Genomic DNA, 23,804 nt, shown 5'->3' with positions numbered 1-23,804 from the left:
ACATCTTGAGAGACATTTATCACCAGGATGGGCTGGCGGGCTCAGCTAAGCAGCTGGTGATTGCTTAAGGAGTTCCAGCACTGCTAAGAGAAAAGGTGGGGTGGGTGGGGGTTTTTGGGTGGTTTTGGGTGTTTTTTTCCAGAAGGAAAGGAAGGTGAGTCAAATGCTTCTGCTTTGAGAGCAGAAAGGAAAGCAGGATCAAGAAGCAGTGGGAGAAAACACTATCTCCAGTCAGTTTTGAGGTGCCCTTGAGAGTCCTAGGAGAAAGGTTGACAGGCATTATATTTGTGAGGGTTTTATGGAGGGACACGACAGACCAAGGGTTCCCAACTCACAGCTGCACTCCTGGACACGGGAATGGGAGACAAGGCATCCCAAGCATGGAAACAGACTGTCAACAGCCAAAGCTGGTAACCACCAGTATTTAGGCTAGCTAGAAAATGTCATCTTTAAAGGAGCTGAGCGACAGGGAAAGTGGGGGTCTTTGCAGGGCTATTTCAGACATTTACCAGTGAATCACCGATTAAACTCCCTTTAACAGCGACTCGGAAGGAGGTATCCGTAGGATATTGTTCAACCTGTGAATTGTTAGCGTCGAGGCGGTTTTAACTCATTATTTTTCCTTCAGTGGTGTTTTGGAAGATGGCGGTGGACTGTGTCTCTGAGGCGGCTGTCACAAGAAACCACCCCCGCACCTGCCACTCCCCCACTATCAAGTCGTTAAAAATTACTTTACCCTTGTAAAGTTATTTCCACTTTGACAACATCCGACGGCCAACCGCTACAAACCACCCCCGCCTTCCCCACAGCGCTGGCGCCCTCCGAAGGCCGCCACCGCGCGTGCGCCCCGCCGCAGGCGGGAGGCGAAAGTGAGGCTCCGGCCCGCGCTGGGGGTGGGGCGTTTCCAGGAAGTACGTAGCGCCGTTCCGTGGAGTACGGTGTCATCGGTGCGCGCCGGTCGGTTGTAACGATGTCGCCGCCGCTCTTCAGCCTGCCTGAGGCCCGGCTCCGCTTCACGGTGAGATGGACGGGGACCGGGGGGAAGGTGGGTGGGTCGGTCTCCTCTCCCTCGGGGCCGCTCGGAGCGGGGCCAAGCGGGAGGGAGGCTGCCTCAGCGCGACGTCCGCCCCCCTTCCGCCTGAACCGCTGGGCCGGGCCGCCCCTGGACCCGCAACCTCCCGCTGAGGGGGGGGGCGGGCTCCCCTTTAACGAGCGTTCAGGGCGGCTGAGATAAAGTGGTTTAAGTTGGGGGACAGGGCTTTGTACCGGCTCAGCCTGGCCCGCCAAAGGGAGGGCCTGATGTTTAGCTTTAACAAAAATTAACGTAAAATTAAAGTAAACTAAATTCTCGCTTAACCGCCGCAGCAAAACGTCGGCAGGTTATTGCGCATATCTCTTTTGCGCCTCTGTCAAATGGTGCTTTTCTGTTGCCAGAGCAGGGGAGGATGGATGTGTACCCTGGTCTCCGGGCCCTGCCGTTTGAGGCCCTGTTTGTCAGGCAAGGGGATGGGGTTTGCACAGAAGTGGTCAAGGCATAGGCATCTGCTCCATTAGATTGGTTTTGTTACAGGATTCAGTAATTTTTAGGCCACGTCATTAGCAGGAGTCATGTCCCAAACCACCATCACCTGCCTGTGAGGCAGGTGAAGTTGTGTGCCTGGGGCTTGAGACGATTGTGGTTGCAGCATCAGTCACAACAGTGTATTCCTCTGTGTGTTACTTAAATACTGTTTTTATCACACTGTTAGCCCAGGTTTGAAGTGTGTTGCTCTACTAGCGCACGTGCCTAATTTGCTAGGCACTTATTTGCACTGCCTGTTAGAAAGTTCTTTTGGTAAACTTACTGATGGTGTGTGGCAAACAAATTCCTTAGTATTTCTGTCCACTGTTGGGTAGAGGGAGGAGGAGATTCTGGTTTTGTAACTTTTCTTTTTTTACGTTTTGATAGACGTCTACCAGAGATGCTCTGATTAACAAAAGTATCAAGCCATTGTTGAACGCATTCAACCAGATTCCTGGGAGGTAAGCAGGCACTGCTTGATCTTTACTGAAAGTTATCTGAATAAACACCTTTTAATCTTATCCCTAGTAGTTTTTACTGCCTGATGTAGAATGTTTGCATTTGCAGTGAAAATGAAAAGAAGTGTACCTTGGATCAAGCTTTTCGAGTTATTGTAGAAGAAGAAATAGTAAGTCCTTTAAGCTGCTGTGGTTTATCTCTTGATAAAGCTCAAATTTCTATTTGCAAGTTAATATATTAATTTCATAGCAATTTTTGTGTAAGGAAATACTGTTTATTAAAAACCTGCGTTATGTAAAAGTTAGCTAATTAAACTTGAATATAGATGATTAAAAGAGATTGGTAGGTAGGACAGAATGGCAGTATTTTACAGATACCACACTACAGCAAAAGGTGTTGTCAGCCTTTTTCAGCAGTTCTTTGTAATGCTTATGAATGTGTACTATGTCTTAACATTGTTGTTCATAAATGTGCATTATTCTACAACTATAATTTAAGAGTGGGGTGGAGTGGTTTATTTGTTACTAGCATGTAACAAAGCTGCCTGTCAGCTGAAAATAATGATGAAATGAATCAAATAATGTTTTTGTTGATATTACTAGAAAGAAAGCTGAATGTGGGATATTCATTTTCAGAGGTAAATGACACTCCCTATGCAGTAGGTATTGTAGGGTCGGTCAAGAAACATTGCTCGCTCAGTAACAATTTTATGTAGTTTACTGACAGGTCTGATTGAATAAGACTGTTTGAAGTTTGGGAAGTTGAATGCCAATATTTGTTTTAAATATATCTTCTTGAAAACAAGATGTTTAGTTTTGTTAGGTATATTTAGGTCAGAATACATAAGTTTAACATTGTTTTGTTTGTTTAGATAAATAAAGCTCCATGTGAAAATCTCCTGGCAATTATTTCCCTTGCTATTAGTGGAGTCACAGAAGGTGAGCATCTTTCTCTCAAATCTGTCGGGAGTTCTAGGGACCATTTAGGGGAATTTTAAAATCTTTTTTTTTTTCTGTATGTCATCTACAGCAGTTAGCTTTGATATTGTCTGGTCCTTACGCTTGTGGTTATTATATCTGTTTCACAAGAGGAATGAAGTATAATATAATTAAATTCGTGCTTATGTGTGACATTTGTGTTTGAATTTTTATTATTTTTTTAAATGGAGGAAAATGCGTGGTTTTGGTTGCAAAATAATTAGCATTTTCTATCTTTGTCCACCACTGTAAAATCTTTGGAAGTCTCCTGTTGTAATTTCAGAGATGAGACCACTGAGGCAGAGTTGTAGGTTTCACTGGCAGAACCAGAAATAACTGTTCCTGAATATCTGTTCTCGTCTCCCAGTACCGACCTGTTAGTACATGGCTGTTTTTTAGATACTTGAATCTGTTTCTATTATATACATCTGAAACTGTCTTTTGTGTCAGAAATCAGTATGCTCATCTGTTCCGAAGAGGCTTTAGTGCCTCTTCCCTTTGTATATTTCTTCACATTGCACATCAAATATTTGTTTTCGTAAGTATAGCTCAACTACATATGTGTTTTATGAACTGTAGAGTAACAAGACCTGTGACTATGAGGAATGCAGACATTACCAAACTACATAGCGTGGGTAGGCAGAGTTGGAGCACGGCTTTAGTAGTGCTTTTCTTAAGGAAAAGACTGTCAGACTTCATGGGTGTGTGTAGTGTAACTAACTGTGGGTTTAGAAGTCTTAAAGAGTTTACTTGCAGGCCGCAAAGAGGTGCGACATTGTTTCAGACTTGGAGGGTTTTAGAACGGTTATTCTTTATTATTTGTTTTACGTTAGTACGAAGTTTTTTGTAAAGCTCATCTGCATACATGTACATGTAGAAATAGCTTTAATGGAAGTTCATGCTTTAGGCCAAGCTTTTAGTTAGGCTTTGTAGGAACCCAGGGGAACTTCTTTCTCTTCTTTTTGGCATAATGTCCCTCAATTGCCATGCATCTTTATTACATTTTAGTTCATATTTGATGAATAAAATATCCCCTGTTCTTAGGTATCTGCACTGCATCAACCCCTTTTGTGCTTCTGGGGGATGTTCTGGATTGCCTGCCTTTGGATCAGTGTGACAAAATTTTTACTTTTGTGGAGAAAAATGTTGCTACATGGAAATCGGTAGGTATTTTTCTAAAATGTGATGTTGTTGTCCCAAAGTTTCTGTCTGCCTGAACCATTTCTTACAAACAGATTTTAACTCTTTGTTTCTGTTAAAATAGTAGCATTGAGCATGAGGCTCAATAGTGTCTGGGCAGCAGAGGTCAGAAAATGAATAATAAAACAAATCAATTTTGATTGATGTTCTATTTCTGACTCCTTTTTCGACAGTATTTGTTGCATTTAGAAACCAGAAACTTAAATTCCAACGCACAGTTGGTATGAGTAGTTTCTCTCTTGACTTACTATTCAGCCTCTTCCTCAGAGCTGCGGGAGATTCCTCCATCTCCGATTTGCAGGGAAAGAAGTCTTCTTGGTCAGTTCCTTAATGAACTTTCCATTACAGGACTATAGCAATGGTGAATACATTGCCCTAAAATGGTTTTCCCTTTGAGGAGCAATCGGTGTTTCAAGGCCTGCATGGATGTTTTATGGTCTTGCTGTGCCATGGTGCTGTAGCAGGAGACGAGCTGCTGTGACAGGCTGCTAAGGTTCTTGTGCTGCAGGCACTGTTAATTAAAGAGTGAATTAAGAGTCTCGGGCATAAGTCGTAAGGCGCCTGCATTTCATTCCAAGATCATAATAGACCTTGGATCTCGGTATCCTTGGTTTGCTCTTTCGTAATGCTGCTGGGACTACAAGCGTTAGCAACTCTGTAGGTAACACCTGAAAAGCATTCCAGTTTCTCTGTGTTTTCCTAAGCGGGACTACTTCCCATAGGCATTCATTCAGGCTGTTCTGTTTCAGGTAACATTATGCCCCCTGTTTTTTTCACAAACTGTTATTTATTGTTAATTCAAGTACCTATCAATTTCTTTCTCCTGCTGCCAAATTACTACTACTGTGAATACTCTATATCTTTTGTGTATTGCTCTTTGCGTTTGTGTATAAATAATGCATAGAATAATAAAGGCAATGAGTGTAAAAAAAATTAGTGTGTTCAAGGGAAAAAAGGTGGATGTGGCTTTTGCAGTTCATGGTCACATGCAGTTTTTCTGTATGGAGGCTGGATTTAAATGTTGTGTTTTATGCTTTCTTGGAATTTGCGGGACTACTTGTTTTATTTTGCCTTTTTGTGAAACCTGCCTCTTATTTAAGGGAAAACTCAAATTTAGAGTTAACAGTAGTTAACTCATACTTGCTTGTGGCTGGTGATTGATTTGAAATTCTGCTCAAGAAGGTTTTGTGTTCTTTTAATGATTTAAATACCTTTACTCTGTTTCAGAATACATTTTACTCTGCAGGGAAAAATTACTTGCTACGAATGTGCAATGGTGAGTTGTAGTTTTTCGGGGGGGTGGCGGGGAATTAAAGAACACCCTCTCTCAGCAAATGAGTTTAATAATTTGATTTACATTCAGTGTGTTCAATAAGTAATAAAGTTAAAAGGCAGACCGCTCATCTGAGCAGATATTCGTGAGTCTTGCTGATTAATGTAAAAGTCATTCTGACCTGAGGGAAATCTCCTCATCAGTGGAGGTCATTATAGCAGAACATCTTAGAAATACTTATTCTTCAGCAATGACAAGGCCCATATCAGAGGCTGTATTTGAGTAGGGTTTGATTTGAATTTATTTTTTATTGCCGTTGAAGGTGTTAGGAGAATCGGTAGAATGCGTGTGGAAAAAATATGACTGATCTGAGGAAGTTACTAGCATTTAAATTTACAAATCTTAGTTTCCTTTCATTAGCTGTGTAGGTCATGTAATTGGCAAGTCTTAAATTCTAGTACATGAGAAATTGAAAGAGGGATTAATACTAATATTCTTTGCTGTTTACATTATTTAGACCTCCTAAGAAGGTTATCTAAGTCACAAAACACAGTCTTCTGTGGAAGAATTCAGCTGTTCTTGGCTAGGTTATTTCCGCTTTCAGAAAAGTCAGGTGAGATTTTTTTTTTTTTTTGCATTTTATTACACAACATCTAACAAAGACTAAATATGCTGAATCTTTTAAGTTTCTGATGGTTGCCGATCAAATTCGGCTGGAGAAAATAACTTTGGACTTGTATCTCAGTTCTTCTCTCTACCCCCGATATTGTAAGTGACTTTCATGTGTTGTGATTTTCAAACACAAGTTTTGAATGCTGTTTCTGAGAATTTAATATCAGCATCTCATAAACAACTGAATGAACAGACTTATGAACTTCACCTCATCTAAGGCTGACCCTTTGTTTTTTACAGGACTTAACTTGCAGAGTCAGTTTAACCTGGAAAATGTCACTGTTTTCAATACCAATGAACATGAGAGCACTCTAGGACAGAAGGTGAAAATTCTTATGTCGTTTTTCTTTCAATCTGCAGGAAATATGTAAGACTGCGCAGAGATGCACTACTATGCATAATGTTCAGAACTGTATGTTCACAGTTTGATCGCCCCTCTTCAGATCAAGCTGCTGATTCTGGAAATAGGCATGTTACCTGGTACATTAAACTGTGTGGACTTTGAGGAGGGGAAAAAAGTTGATTTGATTGTGAAGGATAAGCACTGTCACGTACTGTACTAAGTTTTCCTCACAATGTGTGGAGGATAGAGCTGTCACTTCAGCTTTTTTTCAAGAGAAGTCAGGCTACCATTGCAAAGTGTAGTAAGGTGTTAAGACAGGAGTTTGTTGCACGCTTTACTGGAATAATACTTCAGAGATCTTTTGAGTTACCATCTTAAGCTTTCTGATCTAATGTGTAATAGAATGTTTAAAATAAAGAACATCATGAAAACTATGCAAATTATACTGGCATTTGTGTAAGTTTTTAATTATTTTTTCCTATTAGCACACTGAGGAGAGAGAAGAAGGAATGGACGTAGAAGAAGGTGAAATGGGAGATGATGAAGCACCAACAAGTTGGTGAGCTTACAGCGATTCTGAAAGTTGAAATGAAATTTTACAAAGTGAAAGAGCTGTTTGGGAAATACCCTAAATGCTGTACTCAGAATCCTACTTATCTCCTGTTCTTTCAAGATTAGATACAACCTTAGCAGTGTCTTAATCTGTTTAAGTGGAGGTGCCTGGCAAAGGGAAGAAATCTACAGATTATTTGAAAAAGTTGCATACCCTGTCTGAGAACCACTGTTATTCTTTCACAATTTTCCCAATTACCTTGACAAAACTTCTGCTGGTAAGATGTTTTCAGGGATTCTAAGTACATGCTGTATATGCTTTTAGGAGAAAAAGCTGTGCTCCTTCATTCCCCAGATAGTGAAAAACTCCTGAGATACCTTTCTCTTACTATTTGCTTTTGTGGTGAGAAAGTAACAATAGACTGGATGGAAAACTCTTTTAGGGACAAATTCTGAATTACAGATTTATTGTAAGGGATTTTCTATTGACTCATTATTTCACTTACAAAATGAATGTTATTTACTGAGATTGCACATTCCTGAGAGGACTGGAATTTAATATATCACTGTCGACACTGGTTTTTTTCATATGTATTTTTTTTTCCTCAGTTCCATTCCAATAGATTATAACCTGTACAGAAAATTCTGGTCACTTCAAGATTACTTTAGAAATCCTGTGCAGTGCTATGAGAAGGTCTCATGGAAAACTTTTCTTAAGGTAATCTGAGTTCATGCTTTCAACTATTCAGCCGCAGTAAAAAGTGGCAGTTTACACAAGTAGAAGAGTGACTGCATAAACATAGAACAGTTCAGCTGCTAATGCCATTTGTCATCTGCAAAAAGCAGAGCTTGTGGGATTTAGGTTTTCCCCCCCCCAACAAGAAAAATAGTTCTACCCAATCCTAGTTCTTGCTTCTGAATAGTTATATTGATCCCAGTGGGATCCTGAAGATAAGTGTCTAATGAGACAATTCTCTTTATAGAAGCAATGACTTGAATGTCCCCTTTGGCCAACTGTTTCAATTTTGCTTAGGATGAATGTTGAGGATGATTAACTGCTAAGCTACTGTTTATTCACAATTTGCCACTCACTGTTTATTTACTAGCAGGAAGATTGTTTCTTTTCAATCTTCATTCTCTGTGCTCCGGTAATAAGAGGTAACACCTGCTCAGACATTCTAATATAAATCTAGTTAATGAGGTCTATATTCTCAGCTTTCAAAAAAAAAAAAAACCACCAAAAAAACCCCCATGTATGGTTCAGAGAAACTGAACAAGGCCAAGCTTAAGTCTTTCAGATGAAACTTCTGAGTTTTTCTTCATTGCAGCTTTAAGGCTTTGAATTGATTCTTTTTTTTTTTTTTAAAGCAGCACTGCAAATTGAACTGTCACTTTGAATATAGCACCATCATCACCTGTTCTTTCATAACGTCTAAACAACGAAGCATTTGTGCATTGTTCACAACCCATAACATTGTTTTTCTTAGCATGTTTTAAATACTCCAAATGATTAGATGTTCTGAAACGATAAGTAACGCTTTCACCATCATTTGTGGTATTCAGAGAAGCCCTACGTATTTGTGGTAAATTGGTCATGTTTCAACCGGCTGATAGCAAGTTTACAAATGATTTTACTTGCTTGGCAGTAAGTCTAGTGTAGTTCTTCAGTTACAAAGTTTTTGTATCATTTTCATGTGGTAAATAACTCTGTTTTATAGTACTCAGAAGAAGTTTTGGCTGTTTTCAAAAGTTACAAATTGGATGACACTCAGGCTTCCCGAAAAAAGTTGGAAGAACTAAAAACAGGAGGAGAACATGTATATTTTGCAAAGTTCCTAACTAGTGAAAAGGTATGTGCTTTCTTTTCTCAGAATCACTGAGTAGTTGAGGTTGGAAGGAACCTATGTCCCGTTTAACCCCCTTGATCAAGGCTCTCAGAGCAGCTTGATCAGCGCTATGTCTGGTTGGGTTTTGAACATCTCCACAGGTAGAGATTCCACAGCTTCTCTGGGTACCCTGTTCCACTGTGTGGATTCCCTCTGTTAGTTCATGATTCAGGGACTTCTATTTCTGGAATAAGAGTCTGCAGTAAAGCTGACTCTTATTTATTGTGTTTGATGTGTATTGTTACATTTAGAAAGGGAAGTTAAAAGAGAGTAAATATTTAAAGGTCTGTTGCTTTTTTTATTGCCTTTAGAATTACATTTTCAAAACGTGGCTGATGATATGTTAGTTATATTTTCTGCCTCATAAAATTGCTTCTAAAAAGATCTTCAGAGGTTTTAATGCTGTTAATATTAACTCAAAAATACAACACTATTGAATTTAATCCTAAAATTATTGTCTTCATTTTGGAATAATACATAACTTTAACTTTTAAATGCATGCATTAGTAGATGATAGAAAGGAAGTCTCAATGCAGCATGTTCTCTCTTTCTGAGATAGAAGAGTAGGTAAATTCCTCTTAAGCCTTTAATCTGTGTATTGACAACTTTAAAATACAATCTAGAAGATATAGAATTGGTTCCTTAATTTACACCCAATAGTCAAAGGTCTCTTTCTTTAAAGAATCTTCAAATGTTTCCTTTGTGTGATCTATCATGCTGTAGCACATAGGATAGAAACCAAGTAGTATATCACTGTGAGAGTGAACCCTTCTGTGGTAACCAAACCCTTATGCTCTAGCTAGTAGTTCATAGGAAAAGGGAGCAAACTGTCCTTCGGTTACTGAAAAAATTGAATTTTTTTTTTCCAAATTCTTGTTTGCTTCAAAGTGAATGTTGTAAAATCTAGGACTATGAAACTAGTTAAACAAAAATAAACAGTGTCGTCTTAGATTTTTACGGGCAGTTTGTCATGCTTTTAAAAAACGGATTTAATTAGAAATTTTGATAACAGTCTTTCCTAAATGACATCTTTCCTAGGTGACAGTTTATCAGTCTTAGTAGCTTATGGAGCACTGTCCTGATAAGTGATACCAAATAGAGATTCTGTAATGACTTATCTTGCTTTATGAACAGTCCCCGTCTAGTTTATCTGAAACCATTTGTTGGATTTTTTTAACTTATGCATGTTTAGTGTCTTTAAATGTTTAATTCTTTTTTTGTTTGTGTTTTTTTTTTGTTTGTTTAGCTGATGGATTTACAGCTGAGTGACAGTAACTTTCGCCGGCACATCTTGTTGCAGTACCTAATACTATTTCAGTATCTAAAGGGACAGGTCAAATTTAAAAGGTAATGTGGAAATACCTTGTCTTTTGGGGGTGGGGAGCTAAGAACTTGGAGATAAAACAAAAAATTTTACAAGAGTTTATGTCTGCTTGTTCTATAAGGTTCTCGTGGTACTTGCAGAGCCTTGCATTGGTAAATATATGATGTGGCTGAAGTTATTTTACAGCAGGAAAGGGGAGGTCTCATTCTTGCCTTTCTCTGCTCTTCTCTGTGTGATTCTCTGCCCGCCCTTGCAGTTGCTCCAGTATTCATTAAACTTACTCAAATTTGTGCAGTTTACTAAACCAGCAAAAAACCTATCTGCTCACCTCTGCAGAATTAGTGTTCTGCTAAATTGGTGAGTTGAGTGGAGTCTCAGAGAAGTAGAGGCCACTAAAGCTTGTTTAAGGTGAGTGCCAGCCATGCGAGGGAGGGAGTCTGTCTCTCTGGCAGCAGCAAGTTGTTAGACCAATGCAAGCGACTTGTAGGTGGCATTGTTTTGAATGTATGTTGACTCTGTGATGTGTCATTAGTTGCTGATTTGTTTTTTCCTGGTGTGCTACAGAATTCTGTCTAAAATAGCAAGAAATAACAGCGGTGATTATTGCTTTTATAAAACTAATGTGACAGAACAAATCTTTTCCTACTCTGTACTCTAATTTTATGCTGAAAAAACCCCTGCCTCAGTTCATTTCTTGTGCCCTTGACCACATGCGCACATAATGATTAACATTTAAGGCAGCTATCTTTCATCTGCAATATACTACTTTTTATAAACTGATCTCAAAGAACTTTGCAAACTAGATTAGGATCGTTACCCTCATTCTATAGATTATTTACTAAGGCAATGTGGTGGCAGAGAAGGAATAGCATTCATGTCTTCTGAATTGCAGTTCAGTCCCGTAGAGGTCATAGTCAGTCATTCCAATGACAATTCATTAAAGCGTTCATTAAAAGCACTACTCACTTATCATTTGTTGAGGGTGGTATGACATATAAATGGTGTAGTATAACACCTGGTGCAGTAGTAAAATAATGCTAATTATTCCCTTCCTTAAAGAAGAGCTCTTTTATATCCTATTAACTAAGAGAAGCTAGTTCTAGAAGTCTTTCTCATGTTACTGACTTAGCCGTGTCATGTTTATATTTGCTATTTAAGGTACCTAGTGCTTCATAAAAAGTTGGTTTGTGTTATATTGCTTTTGAACACTGTAAATGGAATGTTAATGGTTATGCTTCAAATGGATTCTTGAACCAGTGAAAAACAAAAATTTAAAACACATTAAAAATAAGATGAGAATCTAAAAGTTCTGGTTTCTTCTTGGCAATGAAGTGAGCCATGTTATATTTATTTCTACATTCTTCCCTTTTCACTTCAACTTACTGATTTCATTATAATTCTATATGTACCAAACAACTTTTTTAATGACTTCAGGTTATGCTATATATAGTTCGTGTTTTCAGATATTCAGGATCTGTGTTCTGTGTTTAGCTGGTAGACAAATTGTTTCTTTTACTGTGGTTTGTCTGCAGTAGTGCTTTAGCTGGAGTTAGGAAAGGGGTTTTTGAAGTCATTTCATTGTCCCCGCTTGTGCTTTGGGCCCAACATCAAGACGTGATCTTGAAGCACACAAATGGGCTTCCTGTTGGACGAAGCTAAACCTGAAAGTCTATTCCGCAAGCACATCTAATTAACTCCACAGACTTGTAAGTGGCCAGTCTGTGGGACCGGAGCAGAGCACATTTATAGTACTTTCATCAGATCCCCTCTAACACCCCTCAAAAAGTATGTAGTGTAAATGATGTGTCCACAGCAATATTTTGATGTGTAGGAAACTCTTCAAATTTATTAAAAAAAAAAAAAAGTGAGCTGAGTTAATGACACTTTCTTTGTTGGTTTTTTGTTTTCTTCAATTCCAGTTCAAACTATGTTCTAACAGATGAACAATCTCTTTGGATTGAAGATACTACAAAAGCAGTTTACCAGGTTGGTACAGTAGATCCTTCTCTAAAAATTACATGTAAAAAATGTTAATTGTGTAATATTGTATCAGCCACCTTTGAAGCAGTAACCATCATTTTCTTTGGGTTTTTTGTACATATTCTACTACAAATGTTATGCAAAAAGTTAACTTCTTTTTCTTCCTCCCACAGCTTCTTTCAGAAAATCCTCCAGACGGAGAAAGATTCTCGAAAATGGTAGAGGTAAGTGCCTGTCTGAACAAAGTCTATATAGAGCGTAAAAAATCACTATCGGTTTAAACTAGTTTTTGGAACACAGATGTAAACTAGTTTTTGGAACACATCTGAGAGAACTTTTATCTCATCTCAGTAAAAAAGGTCTTATGTCTTTTTATTTTTGTAGTCACATTTTTCCCATGTTTTCATTAATGTGCTTTTCTTCCTTCTCCTTGGGAGAAATCGAAATGTACGTATGTGTGCATGTGCACGTACAGGAGACATTAGTTATTGAAAAAATCAATAAATAATAATATATCTTATTATTATATTATTAATATAAAGTTAATTATAATAGTATATCATATAATAAACACTATAATAAGAAAAATCTAAAAGCCTTTGCAGAAAGGAGTGCTGTGCCCAAAGACATAGGGATAAGATGCTAGTGGAATTAAAAAAGAAGTCTTCTTGCTTTCTTTTTTTCTTTTACTTTGCCTGCACCTACTTTCTTGTTTAGAGAAAGAGAAATAAAGCCTTTCCTGCAATTATTGAAGAGAGGAGATACACTATTTTTGAATAAACTAAATCAACTACTACTAATAATAAACTAAACCAACTAATAAAATAAAGCTAATAATTTGGATAAACTAAACCAATCAGTAAGATTATACCGATGACATGGAGTAACAAAGTTTTCCCTTTAATTGTAACAACTCAATTGAAAACTTTGGGGTCAACTCTGAAGATGATTATGACCTAATAATGTGCAATATTATGTTTCTCCAGCATATATTAAATACTGAAGAAAACTGGAACTCATGGAAAAATGAGGGCTGCCCAAGCTTTGTGAAAGAAAGGTAACTATTATGTTACTTATGTTACAGCTTGCTGCTGCTTGTTCGAAATGATGGTTCAACTTCAGAATGCGTACTCATGGTGTATGTGAACATTAATGATTCACACAACTTTGAGGTTTGTGTAGCTGGGTGTCCCTTCTGTGTGTGCAGAAGGCTGCTGGATTTCTGCCAAAAGTATTAACGCTTCAGTATGTCAGTGAAGAGGTGGTTATGAATGTGCGGGGTCTCAGGAGAGCATTCCTTGCTGTCTCGTGGCAATGTTTTGTTCCCTTAATACTAAGGATCTAGTGAGTGTGGAGACTGGAGCAAGCTGTCTCCCCTCATAGAATCATAGGGTTGGAAGGGACCTCTGGAGATCATCTAGTCCACCCCCCCTGCTGGAGCAGGGTCACCTAGAGCAGGTTGCACAGGAACGCATCCAGGCGGGTTTTGAATGTCTCCAGAGACGGAGACTCCACCACCTCTCTGGGCAGCCTGTTCCAGTGCTCTGCCACCCTCAAAGTAAACAAGTTCCTCCTCATGTTTAGGTGGGGCTTCCTATGCTCAAGTTTGTGCCCATAATCCTCCTCCCTTAGCAGACTCTAGGTAGAAGAAGTTAGTGCCTGACTTTCCCATATACTGTTTTGGATTTCCTCTAATGAAGCCTTTGGCGTTATGGCTTTGGTGGGGCAGTGTACCTGGAGTTTAGTGGAACAGTTTGCCTCTTATGCACTTCATTTATTAGGTTTGCCACTTGGTAGTGATCACTTACCTGAAAGGAAATTAGGATTAGGTGGCTTTCACCATTGAAAGGTTTCCTTTGTAATTAGTTACTAACTAGTGGCAAAGCTTGAATTTGGACTCCATATGTCTACATGACTGTCTTGCGTTGATGACCAAATATTCCTCTTCCATCCTTCTTCATTCTACACACAGACTGTAGCCTCTTCGTGGTGAGGAGCATCTGGGTCATCATCTCCTTACAGGTTTCCTTTTATGGGGAGATCAGGTGGAGCTACCTTGTCATGACTTCAGCTGTTTGCAAAAAAGGGAGGGGGGCTGTGAGAAGAGAGAAATGACTATTGGGGGGGGGTAGGAAAGTAAAATTATGAAACTTGACTTTTATAAATGTTCTGTCTCCTCCTTTAGATCTCAGCCAGAGTTTCAGCTTGGGTAGGTCTTACCCTGACCTCAGTGGTCTGGGATCGCCATTCTCTGATCCCATGAAATCAGGTGCACCTGGGGAAAGGGAACTTGGAATCATAGAGCAGATGATCCCAGCAGCAGGGTAGATAATATGTGCTGCTGGCACCAGTGTGATTTGCTTCTTTTTCTATATTGGGACTCTGATAGACCTTTAAATTGTGACTGAGCTAATTCTGGTGTCTGGCAAATCCCTTTCCTTATCTTTACCTTCTCTCTCCTCTTCCTTCCTTCCCCCCCTTGCCTCCTTTCGCTCCTAGAATCCCAGTCCTTCTCAATACTTTCATTATGATTTAGCTTGACACTATCTGAAGCAAAATGGCTTGATTTTGTTCTCTAAATATTACTGGTTTGATACTAAAGAGTATCTTTTTTTTTTCTTTAGACCTCCTGATTCTAAGCCAATGAGGCCTGTGAGAAAGAGGCCAGCTCCAGAGGACTTCTTAGGAAAAGGACCAAACAAAAAAATCCTTATGGGGAAGTATGTTGGATTTTTTTTCATTACAGGGTTGGCTAGTTGTTTTGGGTATTTTTGCAGGGCTTTTTGCCACTGGCCGTTTTTCTACTCAGTAATGTTCAAACTTCCCCACTTTGAAACTGCAGGAAAGAACAGCCCAGGGGCTATGTCATTCTTTCAAAACGTGCAGTAGGCTTCCCTTCCTTATAGTCATCCCTTGTAGATCTCTTTTAAATAGTTGGTAAGTTACAGGCAGAAAATCGGTGGCTTGTACTTGTTGGATCAGTCTTTATACTTTTGTCCTCTTTTTTTTTTTTTTTGCTTAAAATGTATCTGTGCCATGGGTTTTAAAATAACACCCACTAGTATTTTATGCCTGGGGCAAAGAATTCTTCTTGATATGTCGTCTCTAATAAAAGTGCCATGTTTCGTATGATACTAAATGCTGCATTTTTGCACTCCCTTCTTTAGGATAAACGGTAGTCTTTTCATTGTAACGGTTCACCTAACCTAGATGTGGAAACTTTGACCTTGTCTGCAGCTTCAAGACCTTGCACTGAGTATTTAGTAAAATGTCCCTTCTGAAAAAGAAAGTGATAAACTGTTTCATTTATCAAAACAAAATCGCCTGACCTTAGCTAGTTTGGAAAGTGAGAGTTTATTACTGTTTCTGACTACAGATCAGCAAGAGATTATAATAGAAATTTAATACATATTTTTCCTAATTTGCAACGTCAGGTAAGATTTGTCACTTCTGGTAGTTCCTAATGTGTACGTATCAAAAGGTTTATATGGTATGCTTTATTATAAATGCGCTGGGGTGAGAATTTTTGTAGCATTGTTTTCTGTGTCTGTCTTTGGTAAATGGTGGAATGTGGAATAACAGAATGATGAATGTGGAGTCTGATACGTGTTTATGCTTCTCTTCTCAGTGAGGAATTGACCCGCCTTTGGAATTTATGTCCTGATAACATGGAAGCTTGTAAATCTGAGAGCAGGTAGGGTAAAAAATGGTACATCATTGTCTAAAGCTAACTTTCAGCACTCTAATTACACACAAAATTATTAGAAAATTGCCATAAGGAAAGTATGTAATATGTTCTTATGCAGTATGCCGTTTCACTGTGTGTCTTGGGAGAGAGGTCGGTTGTATGAATCCGTCGTGAAATCTCCTTATTTTTCTTTACTAGTGTTTATGCTGTCAGTCATTTTCATTGCTTAGGCAAATAAAATCCAAGCTAGAAACCAGATGGAAACTCCAATTTTGTAGACCATAATTGTATAATTAATTACCGTACATAATAAAGGAAGATTGCCGAGTCTGGCTGTAATGAAGTTAGCATGTTGTTTGGCTATGATTTCAACCAGGCATGTGCTTTGAACAATACTAGATAAGAGGAAATTGGCTAGCAGGCATTGTTTCACTGCATACCGGATCTACTAGTGCTGCTGATGTAGAAAAATACAATTATTGGCTATCCCTTCTGTTTGCACAATTGTAGGAAATACTGAAAATGTGCTTTGCTATGTAACTTTCTATTTGTTAAAAATAGTGTAATCCCTTTTTATGCAGACGTGTTACATAGTATGAAAATTTGGAAAAGGAATGGGACAGTTCCCAAAGAGAACTTTGCTAGTAGTGACTGTAAGGGCTGGGTGCCAGGGAGAAGTGCTAGCTGGGCAAGTGTCCTGAGTGGAGGAATTGCCTTTCCGGGGGTTGAGAGCTCTGTGGAGGAAGTGCCCTCCTTTCTTATGAGGCCGGGATGTGTAGCAAGCCCTCTGGCAGGATACTTGCCTTTACTAGGCCATGGGCTAAAGGTGGAGTTGTGTTTGGAACCAAAGCTTTTGATTCCCTGTGCATGATTGTATTGTGCTGCAACTTCTTTAAATAAAAAAAACTGAAACTAAACAAATGGAGATAAACCAAGAAAATGCATGCTGTGGTAAAGAGGAAAGAGAAGATCCCAGGAGATCTGGATTCGGTTCCAAGTTTTATTATAGACTTTGTGACTGAATGTTGTCGCGTGACTAACTTTTTGCTTTGGTTCCTCATGTCTTCATTCAAATGGCATAATACTTCCTTCCCTGTCATCTTTTTGGATAGCTGTTCTGGGATAATATAGCAGGATTCAAATCAGAGGGGTTTTCAAGATGTTGGCTTTGGTTCCGGTAGTCAGTGATAATACTACACTTATACCTGCATGGGGCACAGCTTTCCTGAGCAAAATGTTTTTCAAAACAAAGTGAATTTATAGACCAGTGTGCCTCCCCTCCTGCCCCAGCTGAATACTAGGTTCCCTTGTAGAAGCAGATGTCTCTGTCAAACATTAGGTAGGAGAAATACAGATCATATGAGCTTGCTTTGCACCACTGATAACCTTGTCTCACAGTAACCTATGGCTCTTAAGTAATCTGTGTTTCTTGCCTGTAGTCTTCAAGCAGCAAACCGGCCTCATCATTGTGAATGTTGTTTCTGTTATTTTTTCACGTCATGGTTCCTTATGTACTGGTTTGAGTACCTTTCAGAAGCAACCCCTAGCTGTTCTAAGAGCAGAAACATCAGTCACCTTTTTAATATGTCCCCTATGAACCATAAATATTGTCTTTTAAATCACAGAAGAGTGGAGGTTGAAGGATACCTCTAGAGATCACCTAGTCCATCCCCGTGCTCAAAGCAGGGTCAACTGGAGCAAGTTGCCTGGGACCTTCTCCACTCAGGTTTTGAATGTCTCTCCAGAGTGGAAGTTCCACAGCCTTCCTGGCTAACCTGTTCCGGTGTTTGATCACCCTCACAGAAAAGTTGGGGGCTTTTTTCTGATGCTTAAGTGGAATTTCCTGTATTTCAATAACTTGTGCCAGCTGCTGCTCGTACTTTCAGTGAGTAGCATTGAGTCTGACTCCTTCTTCCTTACTGCCTCCATCAAGTGTTTACTGCCCCTGAGCCCTCTCTTCTCCAGGGTAAACAGTCCTAGCTCCCTCCACCTCTCCTTGGATGTCAGATGTTCCTGTCCATGTGCAGCTTTTTGCATAGACCCATGTCTCTTGTGCGGGGGAGACCACAACTGGACCCAGCACTCAAGATGTGTCTTGCCAGTGCTGAGTAGAAGTGGGGAAGGATCATCTCCCTTGACCTGTTGGCAACCTTCTTCCTAATGCAGCCCAGGATGATAATGGCTTTCTTTGCCTGAAGGGTGCACTGCTGGCTCACGTTCGTGGTATTGCTCACCAAGACCTTTTCTGCAAAGCTGCTTTCCAGCCGGTCAGTCCCCAGCCTGTACTGGTGCCTGGGGTTGTTCCTCCCTAGGGGCAGGACATTTCCCTTTGCTGAACTTCATGAGGTTCCTGTCAGACAGTTCCTCTGGTCTGTCGAGGTCCCTCTGAATGGAAGCACAGCCCTCTGTTCTTCCACTCCTCCCAGTTTTACATTGTCTGCAAACTTGCTGAGGATGCGCTCTGTCCCATCATCAGTAGGTCAATAATGAAGGTGCGAAATAGTACTGGCCCTAATAGGGAGCCTTGGCATATGCTAGTGGCAGGCTTCCAGCTGGACTTCATGCCACCGATCACATCTCTTTGAGCCCAGGAGTTCAGTTGCTTTTCAGTCCATTTCAAATAAATCAGTTTCTCCTGAGGCCTGTAGACTTTGGACTTGAATGTACTTTAACTGCAGTACCTTCAGCAGAAGGTGCAGGGATCACCATGGGGGGGAGGGGTGAAATGAACAGTTTGAGCCACTAAGATGGGATCATTAAGTACAACATTAAGTTGCCTAATATTTTTTTTTTCCCCCCCTTCTAAAATTAGTGGTTGTGAATGATTGAAATTGGGGAGTAATAGTAGTCTAGCTTTCTCTGGTAGCAGATGAAACTGAAGTGGGGTGGGGTAAAGAGGCCATGTTTTACTTGTCCTGTCAAGTTGCACAAAACTAACAACTGTTACAGACTCTTCAGAGCTTGCGAGCTGTGCGAGCGGCAGCATGTTTCTGACACAACCAGTCAGTTGGCGCAGGTATTCTTATGAAAGTCTCATTTCCTTATTGCCAGATTTCTTGTCTTATGTCCCATAGTCCTTTTCCGCCGGATGCTGTTGACAGTTGTTCATGTCACCTTTTTGGTATGGCAGGTTTACATATGTGCAATAGGCAGTGCCAGCAGCTGCTGGTACCCCTCAGTGGGTACGCGGTAACTGATTTCACAGCAGCGTGTATCAAACGGATTCTTTGCTTATTTGCAATTGTTACATTTGGGTAGGTTGGGCTTGGGGTGTTTTTCCTTCAGTGGATAAGCTTGAGATGTGTATAAAGGAACTGAAAACCAGCTATTTATTGTAGAGTAGATTGTGAGGAGTATTAAGCTCCTTATTTTATTTTTTAGGGAATATATGCCAACGTTGGAGGAGTTTTTTGAAGAAGCTATTGAACAAGCAGACCCTGAAAACATGGTTGAAAATAAGTATAAGTATGTCAATCTTTGTGTTTCACTTTATTTTGGATCTCTTTCATGTTTGGATTGTTAAAGAAAACAGACTGTTGTTTGCATTACTAATATCTGTGCAGGACTCCAGTAATGTACAAAAAAACTCATAAGTTTGGACAGAATTACGTTAATTAGTAAATGTCTGAGATCTTTTTCTGTGCTTTTAGAGATGCCAGGCTGTTACCAACCAAACTTGTATTTTATTATAGGGCTGTGAACAATTCTAATTATGGCTGGAGAGCGTTGAGACTTCTAGCACGCAGAAGTCCCCACTTCTTCCAGCCAACAAACCAACAATTCAAGAGTTTACCTGAATATCTAGAAAACATGGTAATCAAATTAGCCAAGGAGCTGCCTGTAAGTAATATTATTGTATAATAATAAATTCTGAATTCATTTGACTTCCTGCTTGTCTCTCTGCGGTCCATTTGGGGAGGGAGGGAGTGAAAAAAGAAAAAGGAAAAAGAAAAAGTTGTACACTACAGTAAAAATTGCAAATAAAATTGGTCTAATCCATGAAGATCCCAGTAACGCTAAATTGAATAACATTCACTAACCAAGTGAGTGCTGAGCTCTGCCTGTATTCTGTGAAGAAGCAGCTGTGGCAGTCCTGTGGGTAGGCAGGAATAGGTTTGTACCCAGCTTCTTGAGTTCCGTGGTGCGTGCAGACCACTTCTATTGAAGGTGTAGGCTGGTGTCGCGGCTCAGGAATATCAGTAGCTGTGGCTGCTGGCATGGCAGTAAAAGGGGCAGGGTGTGCAGCTGGAGATACTGTGCTAAGTGTTAGCAGAGCTTTACAGCAAGATTTTACCAGAGCTCTTCTGTCGGCTGCCTGACTTCTAAAATATGTAAAGAAAAATAGTCTTTGGAGCTGTAAATTTAAGGCGCTAACCCTTTGCATGTTCAACAGGACAAATTTGAGGCCAGAGAGGGGTTTTTCAGATCACTTTATACACGATGATAAGAGAGACTGGGAGTTGGGGAAGGGAGCGTTTTCTAAACCTTCGAGTTAGCACACAACACAGCAATTCCTTGTGGATATGAACCCGTGCTTCCATATTTGGGACCTTCCTTGTCTGTAATGTGAAGCCACTGAGGTGTAAAGGTTGGGTTGTAATATATAGCTGCTTTTGTTTGTTCAGCCATCAAAGTTAAATAGAAGCTAATAGCAATTCTAGAAAAAATACTGGGAGGGGGAAAGCTGTTTAATTATATTAAGGTATCACTTTATGCAATATTCCTGGTGGTACGCCTGTCAGGTACCAAAAGTTACAGCAAGAAACAAATACGTAGATGAGGGCTGTGATTGAAACGTAGGAAGAGAGGAAGCCTTTTGTTCATCTTGGCTGATCAATAGCTAAATCAGAGTGAAAGTTTGTTGTTTGCGTATTTGTTGGCCACCTTTAAGAAGTTTGAAAGTACAGAAAAATTTGAGGAACTCACGAGTAAGGAATAAAATTAGTGAAAAAGAATAATAACTTTAAAAAATGTTCATCAGTAGTGGTCTCAGAGAGAGTTGGTTGGTTTTTAGTGTTTTTAAAGGAAGTAATAAAGCTAGGTCTGTAATGCTTAGTTGTAGTTACTATGAAAAGGAGAGAATCCTGTGAAGTCAGTGGGTACTTCCATTAGGATTTTTAGTTAATACCGTGTTTCGTTGGAACACTTGTCACTGGTGGTTTGGATACAGGAGACTGAGGGGGGAGGTTAGTTCTCATATGGGATCATGTCAGGTTTTCCATTCTGACACACATTCCAGAGACCATCACAGAGCTGTAAAATTTCTCTTTAAACACAAAATTCATCCAGTGATGTTTAGTTCTCTCATTGTAGCCTCCTTCTGAAGAAATAAAAACAGGCGAAGATGAAGATGAGGAAGATAATGATGCTTTATTAAAGGAGAACAATGAAAGTAAGGTTTGCATGTTCTCAGTTTTTTTTTTAGTTTCTTGATGTGTATTGTAGAAGCGGTGTTTTAACACAGCTTCTGCTGAGGGTCACCAGTCCTGGTTACCCCAGTGCTTCTGACCTGAACCCGCCTTCGTACCAAAAAGTGCGGCCCTTTCAGGACACAGGGCGCTGGTAGCAGCCTCTCAGTCTTGTGGCCTGCAGTGCTGACAGCGTCCAACTTGTTGAAGTTGGTTTAGTGCTTTCATTAGGAGCCTCTTCCACCTTTGCTGCTCCATGGTCTGTGTTTACAGTGTTAGTAGGTGTTTAGAGCTAAAATGCCAGCATTGCTGTGTAAAAACCTACCCGAGGTTCCTCACCCCGCTTGCCTGTTCTTCCTGACCCTTAATTGCCTCCCTGTAGCCCTTGTTGGGGCAGGTAGTTGTGGGACTTTCAGAAGTGGATATAGTCCAGCTCTGGGATCTTTACTCCCTCGTCATTTAAAATATCTTAAAAGACAAAAGCAGCTCTGTGAGAAGAGCAACCTTCCTGACAAACCTCATCTCTTGTTCATTCCTCTCCATGAACCAGTCCTTACATTTTTGTCTCTTGCCTGTAACCCTGATGCTTTATGCTCCTACGTGTCCTTCCCTGTCTCCTGTGTCTGTGTTTCTGCCTTCTCCCATCCTGGTTCATGCCTTCATCTCGCAGCACTGTCTCCCTCGCCTGTTGTATGTCTGTGTGCCAGCTCCTGGATCTAGCACAGGCAGATGGGGTGTGCAGGGCATGGAAGTCACACACCAGACACCCCTGGCAATTTTGTTGAAAGATTTTTCTGTTAGAGGCCCACAGGTGGCTTCCCACTGTGAATCTCATCTCTTGTGTTGCCTTTTTCCATCCAGCACCTGCCCTTTTCCACAGTCTCCTTGCCGATCGCGGGGAAGTTCTCTCCTCTTCAGCTTAATGCTGTTTCACGGTGGTGAATTTACATCTTTCTTTAAATCTTGTCTTGAAGCAAAGGTGGGGGGAGCCGTGGTCCGCTACGCACCGTTGTGCTTAGAAATAAGGGAGGTGCTCTGAGTGCTTTTGTTTTGTTGCTCCCGATGTCCTATTCTTTCCCCTTGATGTAGTGAGTTTAGTTCAGACAAACGAGCGTGACTGGTAAGCGCTGGGGAGAGCTGAAGCTTCCACTCTGTGCCAACTGGCTCTTCAAGTGGCATGAAGGCGAGATATTTATTAAAAATGAAGAACATGATTAACTTCTATGCCAAAGTAATTCGGTCTTTAGGGTTTTTTCTTTAAAAGTGTGAAATAAACATAGGTGGTAAGCCAGATTGTGGACCATCAGAAGCTATAAATGTGCAAACCCACCTGTGTAATCACTGCAGCACTTGGCTTCTCGGCAGAACACAGTGTTCTGTGGGGTTTTTATCTTGATGCCAGAATGACAGAAAATTCCTTAAAGTACTGACTACATATTAAAGTTACAGTCCTATTCACACTCCTGCTGCTCATAGGGACATGAGGCTTTAATAATTCAATAAAAGGGAAGCAAATTGTTTTTTACTTGGGTTAACTCTGAGTAAAGTGGCTAAAATAAATCCAAAAGACAATTAAATGTTAAAGATCACTCTGTATTTTAATATTACAGTTGACTCATATTGAAGTCTGCCTGTCAAAATCCTTGTTTTCATCTGGAGGAGGCAGTTCTGGTGTACCAAAGGCTTTAGCAATTCTCTCCCAATCAAAGAAGAGATAACATAAAACCCAAGATTTTCTTTATCATGGGCAATAAGGGACATGGCTCTTGAAGCCCAGGTAATAGACCTGTAAAAATCCATCTGTAGGTGGATAGTAGGTTTTAACAACTAAAGGAAAGGTGTAAGTCAGTCTGGTAGTAAATAAAGGGGCGGTTTAAAATGGGGCAGGTGAGGGAAGATTTACTTGCAGTACCTGGGGACATTCCCTCTGGCTCACTGCTCTTTTTTTTTTTTTTTGCTTTTTTTTTTCCCCAGGTCCAGAGGTACAACGGGACAAAGCCATGACGGGCGAACAAATCGAGTCATTTGCTAACAGGCTTGGGGAGCAATGGAAGGCCTTGGCCCCTTACTTGGAAATGAAGGATTCTGACATCCGGCAGATCGAGTCGGACAGCGAGGACATGAAGATGAGAGCGAAGCAGCTGCTGGTGGCCTGGCAGGATCAGGAGGGTGCACACGCAACCCCCGAGAATCTGATTACCGCCCTGAACAAAGCCGGGCTGAGCGACCTTGCGGAAAGCCTGACCAATGACACGGAAAGCAGCAGCTAACGCGAGTCAGAGGCCAGCTCCTCCTTTGGTTTTGGTGGCTGTAGTCGTCTTCGTTGTTGTTAATTGTGACTGTCTGTTGTTGTTGTTGATAGGTCGCAGGTTTTTGATAGGTATTTTATGTTCAATAAATGATAAAATTTTGTAATAATATTGCTCAGTTTTCCAGATTTCTGGAGAAAAGAATTACTCATCCCAATCCAGAAACAGGGAG

At 40.3% G+C, this 23,804-nt stretch overlaps 1 protein-coding gene across 6 annotated transcripts; it reads left to right on the top strand.

Annotated features, from left to right (window-relative positions):
* Positions 1–907: 907 nt before the first annotated feature.
* THOC1 (THO complex subunit 1) lies at positions 908–23,741 on the top strand. 6 transcript variants are annotated; one of them, XR_008464653.1, is made up of 22 exons: positions 908–1,018; positions 1,949–2,022; positions 2,129–2,189; positions 2,892–2,958; positions 4,042–4,160; positions 5,425–5,473; positions 5,988–6,083; positions 6,383–6,465; positions 6,971–7,044; positions 7,647–7,755; positions 8,756–8,887; positions 10,170–10,270; positions 12,167–12,233; positions 12,401–12,451; positions 13,214–13,284; positions 14,413–14,436; positions 14,852–14,947; positions 15,856–15,921; positions 19,297–19,380; positions 19,608–19,755; positions 22,934–23,100; positions 23,298–23,433. XR_008464653.1 is itself a non-coding variant. In XM_054189728.1 (22 exons), exons 1-22 carry the CDS (start codon positions 971–973, stop codon positions 23,591–23,593), a joined length of 1,995 nt encoding a protein of 664 aa, XP_054045703.1. In that variant the 5' UTR covers positions 908–970; the 3' UTR covers positions 23,594–23,741. The 6 variants fall into 6 exon arrangements, 5 of the variants coding, with proteins under 5 accessions (XP_054045703.1, XP_054045707.1, XP_054045705.1 ...); XM_054189728.1 differs by lacking the exon at positions 22,934–23,100 and adding an exon at positions 21,229–21,307 and having other exon boundaries at positions 23,298–23,741; XM_054189732.1 differs by lacking the exon at positions 23,298–23,433 and adding an exon at positions 21,229–21,307 and having other exon boundaries at positions 22,934–23,075.
* The last annotated feature ends 63 nt before the right edge of the window (positions 23,742–23,804 follow it).

Source organism: Rissa tridactyla, chromosome 2 (genome assembly GCF_028500815.1).
Source record: "Rissa tridactyla isolate bRisTri1 chromosome 2, bRisTri1.patW.cur.20221130, whole genome shotgun sequence".
Taxonomy (NCBI): Eukaryota; Metazoa; Chordata; class Aves; order Charadriiformes; family Laridae; genus Rissa; species Rissa tridactyla.
Note: the sequence above shows the minus strand (reverse complement) of the source record. Positions and strands in the feature narration are given on the sequence as shown.

Bases quoted from the DNA above. Each gene is read 5' to 3' on its own strand.
- THOC1 (XM_054189728.1), top strand. From the start codon at position 971: ATGTCGCCGCCGCTCTTCAGCCTGCCTGAGGCCCGGCTCCGCTTCACG. The intron at 2,023-2,128 runs GTAAGCAGGCAC...TTGCATTTGCAG, and splicing joins TTCAACCAGATTCCTGGGAG to TGAAAATGAAAAGAAGTGTA. The intron at 6,084-6,382 runs GTGAGATTTTTT...TGTTTTTTACAG, and splicing joins TCCGCTTTCAGAAAAGTCAG to GACTTAACTTGCAGAGTCAG.